The sequence below is a fragment of the Poecilia mexicana genome, unplaced genomic scaffold (assembly GCF_051168715.1).
Source record: "Poecilia mexicana isolate PSO_F unplaced genomic scaffold, ASM5116871v1 scaffold_14, whole genome shotgun sequence".
NCBI lineage: Eukaryota > Metazoa > Chordata > Actinopteri > Cyprinodontiformes > Poeciliidae > Poecilia > Poecilia mexicana.
The window spans coordinates 26,408,328-26,423,364 of NW_028263383.1; the positions used below are offsets into that span (position 1 = coordinate 26,408,328).

At 39.3% G+C, this 15,037-nt stretch overlaps 1 protein-coding gene across 1 annotated transcript in view; it reads right to left on the minus strand.

Annotated features, from left to right (window-relative positions):
• Nucleotides 1–15,037, minus strand: part of klf8 (Kruppel like factor 8) — a 70,762-nt gene that overhangs the window by 23,691 nt on the left and 32,034 nt on the right. The window contains exon 2 of the mRNA XM_088012436.1: nucleotides 11,127–11,444. Within this exon, the coding sequence (XP_087868562.1) occupies nucleotides 11,127–11,444 (318 nt within the window). The remainder of the gene's footprint in view (nucleotides 1–11,126; nucleotides 11,445–15,037) is intronic.

Genomic DNA, 15,037 nt, shown 5'->3' on the forward strand with positions numbered 1-15,037 from the left:
CATGTTTGATCATGAGGGCAGAGATGGACAGCACAACACAGACATGAAGAAGGAGAGAAAAGAAACAACAGCTGACAACATTCACACAGATGCAGCTCCATCCACTCCAACCAGCTACAACCAGTGTTTAGGTGAGAGCATTGTGCTCTCATTTCCTGCCCTGCTGGATCCACCTGTTTGCAGACTGATCCCAGTCAGTGAGCCACCAGGCCAGACTTTTTCCTGTTGCTCACCACACACCAAAACTGGAGGTTCGCTTCGGTCTGGAGTGGTTTGACAGGAAAACTCTAAGGCAGTGGGTAGGAAAAGCTTGCTGCCAACAAATGATTGTTAGACAGTTAAAGTCTGGAAGACTCTGTTTGACTTTGAACCAAGATTGCAACATTTGTTATATTTTCAACTGCTGCGGTTTGCTGCACTGTCAAACAAACCAAACCCTTTGAAAAGCCTGTTCCCCTCCTCACCTGTAGTGGCGCTGCACCAAGAAGAAACCAACACAAAAATCCCTGAAAAAGACACTAAGAGCAAATTTCTTCTTTTCATGAAATGTAAACAAAAATGGAGTGGGAGTGGTCTGCATCAGAACTCCATTACGCATTCACGGACTTGGACTTTCTAGGCAAACTAACTAGTTTGATGAAAGTGGAGGAAGCAGGGCTGTGTGAAAATGTTTCAATAGAACGATCTACTCAAAACGCAGGAAAATGCTGAACTTTTGCTGATCATTGAGTCATTTTTTAATTATTTAACATTTGCAAAACTATGTATAGTTAACATTCCATAAAAATTGCTCCTGAATTGTTCGAATAAGCTTGCCACACTATGACGGTGAAGAGGTCAACAGTGAGGCCTCACTCATCACTCGCCACTCCACTCCGTGTTTCACACCCCAGTGACAGTTCAAGTGTCACCAGAGGGTTTTTCAAGTTATAACTCACAGCACACCCTCTTCTAAAACTGCAAAAATATTCCCATTCTCTTTCTTCCTTGTTCTGAGGTAACGTCTTACAGGAAAGAGAAGTTCTGGGAGACACGTTACATCCACATGCAGTAACAGACAGCAGAGCAGTTCCAGAGCCACAACAATCTGAGTTCAAACAGCAAACATGGAGCTTCTGCACAGCTGGAGAAGCAGGAACTCATCTTTTCACTCTGATAAAACCAAAAACAACACTGCAACAAGCGCTTCACCCGTCTCCTGCTTCGTATTCATCCCTTTCATGATTAAAATATCTTGATTCAATCATCGTGCGCGGTAAATCTTTCAGCACTTCATTAGGGGAAGAGCTGGCGCAGACGAGTCCTCCGTTTAACCAGAGGAAACAGACTGTTTCTGTTGGATCACCACTGGTAGGTATTGTTCTCCTACAGTTTATAGGCAAATATGGAAACAATAAAACTATAACCCTGGCTTTATGGATGAACATCCCACTGTAGATGTATCTAAAATAATACAATAAAATAACTGCCTTATTAAAACATTAAGCCAAAACGTGTGCCATGATTGTTGTGTTTGAGCTTAAATAGCATTTTTCATTCCATGTTTCCAGAACCATTTTATGTGTCTATATATTTGCCTTCAAACTGTAGCTCAGTTTAACTAAAGCAAAATACTTTGGTAAATAGAGGAAAACGTATACCATCATAATATAATCAGACTATTTTACGATGTATATTTCATTATTTAAATTTGTCATTGTTTGTATCAAAAATATACTTACATTTCCTAAATTTGTGCTGTTAAAAGGTGAAATTATTTATTTTGTCATTTCTAGAACAATTTATTAATCTGCAATTTAATATTTTGTATTATTCTAAGTAACAGAAAAGAAGAAAAATAAATATATCTATGTTATTCGTGTTCCTATTCTTCTTATTGTTTTTAATACTCAAAATATATTTTACAAACTAAAAATGACATTCAGAATGCTGTTAACTTTACTTTTTAGAAAATATTTTATGCGAAAGGAAATTTTAAGAAAGCCTCTAATTGTGCATTTTTGGTCATTTATTTGTTGAAAAAATATATATTTATATTAAATTATTGAATAAATAAAAAATATTACCTTTCTGTTAATATAGTTAATTACACTTTCTAAGATTTAAAAATCCACATTTTACTTTTGGTTCATTTAAATTTGTGCTCCTAAACACTAGAAATAGATTTACATTTATCAAAACTAAACATATTCTCTAGAAATCTCAGATCTTAAATTACATAGGTTCTTAGCAAAACAAAAATCTGCTAAAAATTTTAAAATAAGCAGTAGAAATTGGTCTTTCTGTGCAAAAATGATGCTAATATATCACATTATAAAACGTTCAGTGTGGAACATCTATATTTTCTCAACAATGTAGGTTTAATAATTTCACCTTTTCACCTTTTTTCTTCTGTTCTGGATTTTACAAGCAATGCAAATGAGAAAACACAAAAACAAGTAGCCTGAGTGGTTTGGTGCAACAAGCCCCACATTTATTGCGAGAGATATAAACCATTTTTGCCCCAAATTGTTTGAATTTCCTCAGCAGATGACAGTTGAAACTGGCAGCTCAGTTCCCCACAGCTGTCTGCCGGGGCAATTAAAGCAGCAGGGTGTGCGTTTGTCACTGCTGCCAAGGATCAAAGGCGAGCTGAGCATTTCTCAGCCTCTCCAGTTGTTCCGCACCAAACCCTCGCATTTCAGAAAAAAAAAAAAAAACACGTACAGTACGCAAACTGCTTCCTGTCTCAATCGGGGCTGTTGCTTCTACTTCCTGGAAGCTTCGCGGCGTAGGACAAGCAAGCTGCCAACAATGACATCATCATCACCATCATCATCCTCATCATCCTGCAGCAGCAGCAGCAGGAGAAAAGCTGCATCCATCCAGTATTTGCACTGCAAAGCCCCAACTCCCCTGAAACGTCGCTGCTCTTTCAGAGTCTGGATGTGAAATCCTCTGAATGGGGTGAAAGCTCGGAAACAAACACACACTAACTAACTCACACATGGTAAACGCTCAGCAAATAGACCCCGAAGCTCTCACACATGCAAACACACGCACGCACGCACACACACACACGCACACACACACACACACACACACACACACACACACACACACACACACCCCCACACACACACACACACACACACACACACACACACACACACACACACACACACACACACACACACACACAGGCCTTTGCTGTTTGCTTGTGTGTATTTGTGCTTATGAGAACCACAGATTAGATCCATTCACTGTGTTTGGCTGGCAGGTATTCACTGTGACTGTGTGTGTTGAAAAAGAGAGAGAGAGAGAAGGTGGAGGAGGAAGAGGAGGAGCGATGGGGTGGGTTTGGGGGTGGGGATGTTGGTGGGATGGGAGGATTGGGGGGGGTCGGACTATACAGTCTTTTGGCAACTCCCGCCAGAGCTGTGGTTGCCATGGTGACTGGGCGAGCGGAAGCAGAGCCTCCCCCGACATATCCTATTAGGGTGAGGTAGCGAGGCCGACCAAGAGAGAGAGAGGGGAGGAAAAAAGGGGGGTAAAGAGAAGAAGAGGAGGACTTATGTGAGAAAGTTTGTGAGAGAAAGTAGAAGAAGAAGAAGAAGAATAATGATGGAGGGAAAGGTGAAGGTGAGATAAAGGTGTGTCCAGAGAATTTTCTCCCAAACTTTTCTTTTGCTGCTGCAGTGACACAGCTGATGAGCTGAACAACCCTTGACCCCGTTCCTTCGCACTGATGAACACTGATTAACCTGCATGAAGCAGACATGTTGTTTAATCATCAACGCTTTCTCTGCTGGTGACTCAACGTCACAATGTTTGGTTCATCAGCATATGAACTGGAAACACCTTTTATCAATTTATCATCTCTCCATCCATCCATTTGTGAATCCATCATCCATCCATCCCTCCGTCTATGAGTCATCAACAAATCCGCCCGTCTCCTTCCTCTAAATATGTTTTTCTAAAATTCTAAAGCACCAACTGACTTGGCTGCATGTAAACTTGCAGTTGAACAAAGTTTGGCATCTTTGTAGAAGTTTGGTTTATTGATTTTTTTCAAGTACCAACAAGTCTATATGCATGCTCTTATTTTGAAGTGGGTGAAGACTGTTCATGCAGCAGTTCCGTTTTTTCTCCTCTTTCTTTTTACTCCTAATAACTTTATTTCAAACAAGGAACACAGAGGAATAAAATAAAACAAGGACAGCAGGGATCCAGATAGAAACATCTAATAGTCTTTCAAGAACAGATATAACTTCAATTAAAGTTAGTGTTTTAGCAGTAGGCTCGGCTAAATACTATGTTGGTGTAGTGCCTTAGCATTAGCGGAACAGATGATTATAGAGTTAGCACAATTAGCTTTTTTCTTAGCGATGTCTACTGCGGCCTAATGCTGACCTGTGTTCAGATCTCTCCCATACAGCTACATGTTGAGCCTCAACTCAGCTAACAATGATAGTAGGTTGATCTTCTGCCAAGCTTAGTGACATGTTTTACTTTATTTCCTGATAAATTTTAAAAATCAGTTTGAAATTACTTGAGAAAGTAACTGAGGTTACTGCATTTCCTTCATATATGTGAAAAATGGCTGCTGTATAAAGTTGACAATGTGTGAAAGCAGTCATTAAAACAGTTCAAAGTTCACCACAGCTGAGATGTTTTAGCTCTAATTTAGCTGCAAAATAAATATAAGCAGATAACAGTAGGTCCGCTGGGTGCATGACGGTATCTGGACGGCATTGTCTTTGAGTTAATGAATGTTGTTTTTATAACTTTATGGCATTTATAAATAAAATAATTAACTCGGTATTTATTGTATAGTTGAATAGAGCTAATCAATCATTTTACAGCTTTTTGCCATTTCTCCGGTGAGATCAGGACCCAGAGAGGAGCGCTCAACGCCTCCTGCTGAGAAGCAAAGTGGGACGCTTATTGTTTGCATGCCTCTAACATGTGGGAAGCCACTGGTGCATGTAGCAGCTGTATGGTGGTGTTATTCGTTTTCAAGCAGTTACCCAAGGGCACAGACTTTCAGAGTAAACATATAACAGCGATAATAATGATGGTTCTGATGGTTTTGAGGCATTAAGTAGGATGTTTTAGGTTCTGAACTGCAGGAGGGTCCACTTCCTGGAGACTTTATCTACGGACAGGAAAGTCCACTCCCCTGTGTTGGAGACAGCCGCAGAGGTGTGGTCAACACACACACACACACACACGCACACACACACACACACACACACACCCTCTGCTTAATGATCCCTTACGCAATACTACTCCACCCAGCCCCCACCCATCACTAACCCAAACCACACCACAACACAAGGGGCTCCACCAGAACCCTCCCCCATTCCCCAACACTTTCAGCCTCATGTGAACAGAAATCGCTCAAAGTTTTTCCAATCAGAAATTTGCTTCCGATCCATCGGACATTCTGTCGTTTCTGGGTGTTATCCTTGTTATTGTTGTTCTCAGTGGCTAAAAGATAATAGTTTGATAAGAATTCATGTAGTCAAATTCTAAGTTTGGATGCAACTATGTTCCATCTGCAGCTACAGTAGAATTACAGAGTTCATGAAAGAATAACTGGTACTGTCAGCATGACCTTGGCATTTCTTTGCTTGAAATTACAGGATTTTGTGATAAGACACCATGGTCTCAGTGTCCAGATATTTGGCTAACCCTAACCCTAACCATACAACAGGTTTGTTTAGGATACCATTTACATAAAGTGGTGTGATTTTTATCATTAAACTGCATGGAATAACTGGATTTACTTTTTTTTTTTGACATTAAAGTGGAGTGGAAAAAATATTAAAAGTAACAGTCATGACAAAAATCTGTTTTTGAGGGTTTTCAGACATCATTAATTCAAATTCTTATTATAATTATAGATTGTTCTCAAGAAAAAATTAGAGAATAAAAGTACAGGATGGGCTAGACCTCAGTCCAAGCTTGTTTTGCACCAACATTACTAGAAGACATCGCAATCTCAAGGAGGAGCAGATTTATGGCCTTTATTTCGAACAGATCTTTGTCTATGATTAAGGGAAAACTGTCATAAATGCTGAGAACTCTAAACTTTGGTGTAGCTGATCCAGGTGTAACGTTGCTTCATTGTCGGTTTCATCAAAATTATAGTGGTCAATAACTGGTAACACATAAGAAAGCAACACCAGCACAGAATAATGTCAAATTAGAAAAAAAATATACGTCTTTCAGACTAATACACACAAACTATCCAGAAATATTTAAATGTAAACTGTTGCAAATTCAATCCCCCTTTATTGCATTTTTTTTTAAAAATCAAATGGCTGCTAAAACAAATCCTTTAAAAACCCCAGCTTTGTATCAGATGGAACATGCTGAAGGCTTTGAAATACATGCAGTTTTCTCCATTTAGCAAATGTGCAGCACAAGGTCTCTATGTGTCAGCTTGAGTCTGGTTACTTAATACGTTCATGATTTTTCAGCGAAGACAAGCCATGACATTTACAGAAGCAGTGTAACCAAACAGGAAATGATGCATCACTGAAACGTTTTGTAATTTGTTTATTTTATGTTGGTAGAGTCAGTTAAAGCTCATTCACCTTCAAATTTACAATTTTTTTCACAAAGCTGGTAGATTTATACAAATAATTTCAAGGGGTTTGCATAAATCATCCTGCAGACCATCACAACGGCAAGACCGGAGGACAACAGCCTTAGAGATGTAATTATTGCCTCACTTCAGCCTGTAAAGGCCCATAGTCATCTCCAAACTATTTGACATCTAAGAAAACATGTAAACATCAATCCCAACACATACTCAGATCCTCCATCCCACACTCGGCATGAAAGTTCAAGGTTACATCAGCCTAATTAGACAAAGATAAGGTAGTGATAGGGTGATGGTTTGGGCTTCATCAAGGCAGCATGAGCTTCTCTAAACACCAATGTACTCTAGAGTCAAACAATCATCCCGAACAAAGCAGCACATCTGCAACAGAATTTCCCAGAAAGTTTTTTTCCATAATGCTGGAAAAAACCTGAAAGAAGCTTCAAAAACATTAAAGTTGAGCAACATTTTATCAATTGGAACTTTTAAAGACACTGTCTGAAACATGCACATGTTTCGACTAAGATATATAATGTCATTTTTATCCTGTGTCTTTGTCTCAGTATTGTCTATACTGTTTTATGATCTCAACTATGTTGCTAATGTTTGTTGTCTACTGGAAAAATGTGCTGCTTGATGTTCTTCCCTGCCTGCCAGGTCGTTAGTGTAAATAAGAATTTGCTATTAATCATTCACCTGGATAAAAAAAAAAGGCTAAATAAAAGAAAAAAAAAAGACTGGTATAGTCAAAGTCCAGACTTTCTTAAATTACCAAGTTACTGACACATACACTGCCACAACATTCAGACTGCATTTTGATTAACAAAAGTAACAGAAGCATTACTTATTACTAGGTCACTACGACCAAGTTTTCCAAAAATTATTGCGATATTTTCAACAAATATAATAGTAATAGTGACGTACCAATGGAAGTATGGAAACTCACAGATTGACTAAAAAAATATTATTCATTTAGCTAAGACAGAGAGAAAAGGGAAACGTGACAGGTACTGCAAACCAAAAACGTTTGCAGCATTTTTCAACGATATTCAAGGGGAACATCTCTTTAATGATTATTGTCCAATGGGAAATTATCAAGCCCATTTTAATTTATCATGCAGTAAACGGATTTATGATATGATACATTATGGGTTGTACAACAGTAAGCCTCTCTGTTGGATTCTCCTTTAAAAACAAAGTGTCCTCATCTTGCAACATGGAAGACAAAATGGACAACAGTCTGCTCTTATCTGACTGTCCACACCCTCTCCACCTCCACCCTATCTCCTCCCTCCATCTGAAACCTATCCCCGTCTGTCTCCTATTGCTCCTTTCCCACGTCCTCCAACATATTCTGCACCAATCCAGCCTTTCTCTGGACAGCGAGGCTGAGGTAATGGCTGCTGTTGCGTGCCTGTAACTGACAAACATTGCCTTATCATTAATCCTCACGCCCTGCATCATATATGCTCTGATAATAACAGGTTATGGTTCTAAAACCTATCAGCTTCAATATGCAGTTAGAAACGTTAATGTGCAGCGACTTGCCTGCGCCAGCAAAAAATGGTTCTCATGCAGGATGATGTACAGACAGTACTTATGATTATATTTAATTAGCACACATCAATAATGAGGGTGCAAGATGTTAACAGGCGAGCAGATAGAATGATAACAAGAAGGGGGAATTTTAAGATGGTGTAAGAAATAAAGTGTTTATGAGCTATCCACTTTGATTCCTGTGGGACAACTCAAATTTCTTTTAAAGGTGACCTATTATTCTTCCTTGAACAGGGAGGGAAGGTTGTAGGGGCCAAACAAAACATTGTCAGTTACATCATTTTTTTGAGCAAAATCAATCTTTGCTGATGAGATTTTAGTCTGATCAGTTCTGTCCATTCTGAGCTCCTTTCAGATCGAGCTGCTTAAGGGCCTCTTGTCACTTTAAATCCAAATAAGCTGCACCTGGCCACACCCTCCAACTCAGCGTTTACACTCGCATGTGAAAATGGATCCAAACAGATGCGCAATTACAAGTTTGAAAAGGAGAAGTAGAGCCTCCTGCACAACCAAGAAGAATGAAGAAAGTTGTTTCTGGATGGTAAGTCAACAACAAAACAGATTAAACACGCCGGAGTTCAGTTTGGGTTGCTAATTCAAGTTAAAGGGGGAAAAACTTATTAAACCTGTTGTGACCTTAATAAGCTCATGAAAGCATTTGGGTCAATTTCTTTAGAGGTTTTATAGGGTTTTAAGTGGGACTTCACAGAACATCTTTACCTTGTTTGCCTCTCTGAGGGAAGAAAACAGTTTGAAGCTCAGCATAGACTGTAGAGTTCTCACCACAGTTTACAGTGGTGAACTCTATCAAGTGTTTACTTAAAGTAAAAAAAAAAAACTGACTCAAATTTTAAACTTTGCAAACAAATGATGTGGTTAGGGTGTGTTTCTTTCACATAGGGCTCCTGGCCAAAGCCAAAATGTTTTCAAACTATAACGATCTTGTAAAGGCTGTACACACTTTTATAACTTTGAGACTGGACTTAACAAAATACCCTTCATTTGGCATAAACTAGTCTCTACTAATTCACGTCCAAACCATACAGAATGCTGCTAACAAACTCTAAGAAGCACAATCAGCTTAGGATTGATTTTAAACTTCAGATTCTGGAATAAACTTCTACTAGAAATAAGACTGACCTCTGACCTAGGACTCTTCAAGACTCTGACATTTTTTATTATTTGACTGTCATTTCTGTTTTATTTTATTGTATTAATTGTAAAGCTGTGTTTAACTTAGTGGTTTTTGTAAAGAGCAATACAAATAAATGCATTATTATTATTGTTATCATTATTATTATTATTATTATTATTATTATTATTATTCATAAAATAGCATCTCTATGACTTAGTTCTGATTCAGTATTTGCAGATATTTCTGTGGAAAGTAATTTCAGATAATTTGTGAGAAATTTGCCTATTCACAAATTTCCTTTCCATTGAGCATATCTAAATTATTCAAAAGGAAAAATTTCTTTCACTGCTCTGAATACTAAGACTCTACTGTACTGATTTTTCGGCTTCATTTTTATTTTCTCTAATTTTATTAAATCAATAGTAAAAAATAAGGAATAGTAACCCACATAATATGAGGTAATTAGTGGGTCCAGGACTGTAATGTGGTCATCTTGATAAATTAATGACACAATTTGTAACGCGTTAAACATTTTATTTAATCACAATTTATTTTTTACATGCAAAAGTTCTAAGCGGAACCTTTTTATTAGGTTTCTGGTGTGCCTATAAATCTGACGCACAAGAGACATTTGCAAAGAAACAACAAAGCAGCTTCTCTTGGCCCACTGGGAGTTAATATTGCTTCAAAAAACGATTTAAAGGGACGTTGGAAAGACTACTATTGTGTTGAAGTTGTGCTAAAAGGAGTTAGCATATCAGCAACATTATCCATCCATCCTTTATCCTACATGGCTATCCCTAGTCGGGTCAGGAGGGGAGCTGGTGCCCAGCTCCAGGGGTCAACGGTGAGCGGCGGGGTACACCCTGGACAGGTTGACACTTCAGCAAAGTTATTCAATCCTAAAATAGCATCGCAATGCTAAACATGATGCGCCAGCACAGACGTCCCCAATGCTAAAAATGATCAGGGGTTCCTGAAACACGGGAAAGCTGAATGGGCATAATAGGACTTTGCACCAATCAGATAGAGGAATAACCTAAATAACAGATTAAAAGCAATAAATATCTTTGTTGTTCAGCTCAGTTGTCTATTTATTCAATAATTTAGCAGCAAAATGGGTTTTTAAATTGAAACTGTTGCTCATTCTATCAAAAATTAATTATAGAGTCAGCAATTAACTGGATTTAGAATCTTAATGGCATCCCACCACTAATAATTATCACACCAAACATAAGCTCTACCATCATCTTGATAACACCCTTCAGTGCGGAAGTACGTAGTGCAGCAAGAAGACTCAAAAGAAGCAGAAGTAAGCGTAAACCTCTAAAAGCTTCAACAGAACAGAATAAAGGAGAATCTGGTCTATGATGAGGACTCACTATGTTGAATTTATGAATAAATGGTTGGAAATCAACTGAGAGAAAATGGGGTATCGGCTCTCTGAACCTTCTGGTTTCGTATAAAAGCCATTCATGGAATAAACTTTCTGAATGTTTTGCTGATTTAAATTTAGACAAAAAGTAAACCTGCTTTCACTCAGTCTTGTTGATCTGATGGATCTTTACACCTTCTGTTTGGATTTTCTTTTACTGATTTCTAAAGTTAGGAACTTCCAAAGATATATATATATAAAAAAAAAAATCACAAAATATTGCTAAACCAGAATCTTATCTTAAATCCTGTGAGGACTCAACGGGTTCCAACGCGTCAGAACCTGCAGCTAGATCTGCTGACGCCTACTTACGCCCCACTGATTCTCCTCCATCACTTCCTCTATCCACCAATCATCTCCACCCAAAACCCCACCTCTGCCTCCTCCCTCCTCCTCCTCTTCCTCACCGTGCACTCCATCTCCTCTGGCTCTGGTTTGATCTGTACTGAGGGCATGTCTCTCCGGCCTTGGGCCTCCTTCTCCTCTTCCGTTTCCTCCTGCTTCACCCTGACGGTGAGCGTCCCCACCTCCTTCGGCTTCTCCTCTTCCTCGTGTGGCGGCCGAGGCCCAGTAGCCAGCTCCTCCTCCTCCTCCTGCTCTCGTCGGGCGGCGGGGGGCGGAGGTGAGGATGGTGGCTGCCGGGTCACGGCGCTCTGCTTGGCCGGGCTCCTCTGCTTCTTTCGGGCACCAGCAGCACTCTTCTTCTGCTTTGGAGTCGACTGGCACTGAGGAAGAGGAGGAGAGGCAGACGATTAGTTAGGCAGAGGAAGGTACAAATTGTGCAGAAGATGCAGAGGACAGGAAGGTGGAGAGAGGGGAGGAGGTGATAAGGAGGAGAAGAAGGGGGAGGGGTCAGAAGAAGGTAAAGAAAAAAGTTTGAAGCCACAGAAAGGGGGTGAAAAATAGGAGAAAACTAAGAAAAAAAAAGGAAAAGGTAGAAAGGAATCTGTAAGCTGGAGTTTAAAGGCAAAAGAGATGATAACAAGCTTTACCTCCTCTCTAAAAATCAGCCAGAAGAGGGCTCACACACACTCACAGTTTTTTTAAAAAGAGTGGAAATTTAAAGCTAAAGTAAAAGAAGAGAGCAGAGAAGAGGAGACAGAGAAACAAAGGCCTAAATCCTGAGGCTGACACTGAGGGAATGAGAACGAAAGAGAAATAACAGACAGAGCAGGGAGGAGTAGCCGTGAACTGACCCCTCCCTCCCTTTCAGTGGCAGGCAGGCGGACACACCCTTTTCTGGAAGCCAAGCTGCAACACACACACACATTCAGAGAGCGACTGGGGAGTGCCAAGGCAGAAGGACGTAAGAGCACACACACACATTCAGGAGGAGAAGCAACACACCCCAGTTCCTCTGGATTACTCTGCTGTCCATTTCCTCTTCCTTTATAAGTTAAAACATCAGAAAATCATCAGCTCTCCCACAAATGATCAGGGAGCAGAAACTTTTGACGAGTAAAGCCCAAAAAGATCAACTTCAAGGGTTTTGAGATGAATTCATCTACAGGTTTAGGAAATAGTTGGCGTTTAAATGGTTTACTTTTACTTCTACTTCAATAAAGCAAAGTTTCCTCTATATCACATGGATACAGGACAAGATACAGACAGTTGAAGTTTCTCCTGAACATGCTAGGGAAAAACCCATCAAAGAAAGGGAAAAGGAAAGAACAAAAAAACAAGAACAAGGATGAGTTTTAACGTCAGAAGACAATTTATGCCAAAGAGTATTCATACCCTTTAAACTTTTTCTAATACATCTAAAATCTTGTTGAAAGAAAGTCATAGGAAGTCCTGTTTGCCACAATGAATATAAGAGAAACAGCAAACATGTTAAAGGAGGACTAAGAACAGAATGAAGCTTTTTGGGGGTCTACAAAACACTGGGAAACTAACACATCATCTGCTTTAATCTAACTCCAGTAAATTTGCCTAGGAAGTCCGATTTGTTAGGGGAGGTCTGAATTCGTAATTGAACTCTGATGAGGACCAAAAATCGAAAACAAGTCTTGATTCAGTTGAAGTGAACTGTGATGCAGTTTGAATCAAAATGTGAACTCCAAGTGGATTGGAGAACGCTCCAAAAGCAGGAAATGGACTAAAGCACAGGGCATTTGGGGTAAATAAAACCAAAACAAACACACAAATTTGCCACTAACAGAAGAAACGGTTCATGATCTTATACTAAAAACAAAAGAGAAATATTACAACCAATAAATTCTGGTGCTACTCCATTTTTCTTTACATTTCGTGAAGGAGGAAGTTTTTATGTCGTCTTCTTGAGTGATTCTTGGTGCAGCTCCTGGTACAGGGCGGAACAGGTTTTTCAAAGGGTTTGGTTCGTTTGACGTAGTGTAGTGTGAAAGTGAACAGCAGGAGTCAAAAATATAACAAATGTTGCAATTTTGGTCCCCAATCGAACACTGGGCATCATCACAGAGAAACACAAGGCCGGCAGCATCGTGCTATGGGGACGTTTTAGAAGGGCTGCAAAAGACTTGTAACCCTCAACACAAAGTTGGAGATCGAAAGTGATGTCGGTATCACTTTTATTTGAAGGGAGTGAATAAGACTGACATGACACCTTCATAAACATGACATAACACCTGTCATGAACATGAATAAGCCTTCATGAATATTTATGACTGTTGTCATAAAGTGTCATTCGGTAAATTATGACACTTTTAATACAAAGTTGACATTATTCAAAATGTCTTTGTTATGACAACTTGACATTAACCAAGAAATCATTGCTGTTTAAACTTTACCTTTAATAACATAAAGTTACCTCATTTTTCAAGTGCAATCAGTAATACTTTTATAACAAAATTATATCAGATTAATCAAATAAAATGTCCAAGCAGTGTGAATACTAAAAGTACTGTAACAACATCCCTTAGAGTTGCTCACAGCTTTAATCAGTATAGTTGTGCCATTTTAGTTGGTGCTGCAGGTCACAACCCCTGCTTGGACTTTTAAAACATGCTGACTTGTCTAATTTCTGTTTCGCTTCCCTATAATTTCAGCTGATGCTGGTGTGAATGCAGCTACAGGCCTGGTTTCTGAGTAATAAATGAATAACCTAATATTGTAAGGTCAGCACGTTCACAGACATACGCTTTATACAAAAAACACTGTCTTGGTGCAATCAGACCATCCATACTATAAAGCATCTTATGTTTAAGTGCAAGCAAGGCTAAACTGGTTGCATCTAAAGCAAAAATGTTCAATCGGTGATTTGTAAAAGCCTACTAACTGCATGCAAAGAGGCTTATTTGTAAACTAACTTTTCTGGTTGACCAGTTTGCTGTGTTTTTCCTGGTTTCTGTGAGCCTCAGCCATGGTGCTGAGTTTTATGCTGGTATGCTACCCAGCCCCAGCAGATTCCACAGTGAGGTGGGGCCTTAGTTAATCAGGCCGGGTGTGGCTGTAAGCACCACCCCACTCACCCTCATGCAGAGAACACACACACACACACACACGCACACACACACACACACACACACGCACACACACACACACACACACACACAAGTCCCCCTCCCCAGGTCCATTGTGACCAGACAGAGCCCCCTCTGTGTCTCTAAACAAAGGTAAATGCAGCTTGATGCTTTACCTTCCCCCCAAACCAACAACACAACCCACAAATGGACTATGTCTGATATTTCACTGGACTCCCATAGAATAAAGTATATTTTTGGTGTGAAAAACAAATGACTTCTTAGGAATGAAATCTCTCATGTTAGCATTGTGCCCTAGAATTAAACGTGATACAGAAAGTTATTTCAAAGAAAGTAAAGCATGCTGATTGTGTTGCTTCTACAGCAACACAACCAGGATGTACGTATCACTGCATCACAATGACATGACTTCATCTATACTGGTATGTGTTTCAGTTCTGCTTCCAGGAAGTTTGAACATGAAGGCAAAAAAGGCTTCAACTATTTGTGATCAGATTTTTTTACCCTTTGTAATTTGTTTGAATGACAAGATTTCATTTTTGAAATCTTGTCAAAAATGACAAGATTTCTATTGTAAATTTTTAGTGACTATAGTGACATCTCATCTACCATTCATCAGGCCCCAGTACATCCAGTTGTACCAATGGCAGATGACAAGATAAAGCTCTAGCAAACTAGACTCAGTGAGATAAGATCATTTGCAGATTGAAAAGTAAACCGTCTACTGCATTAAAACTACAGTATGTGAACTTTCTCCAGGCTAAACTGGATTTTTTTTAAGCAGAAATTGCATTTAAAAAAACTCTTAAATATACTTTTAGTAAAGTAACACCAGTTACCTTGTAAAGGGTTTAGGT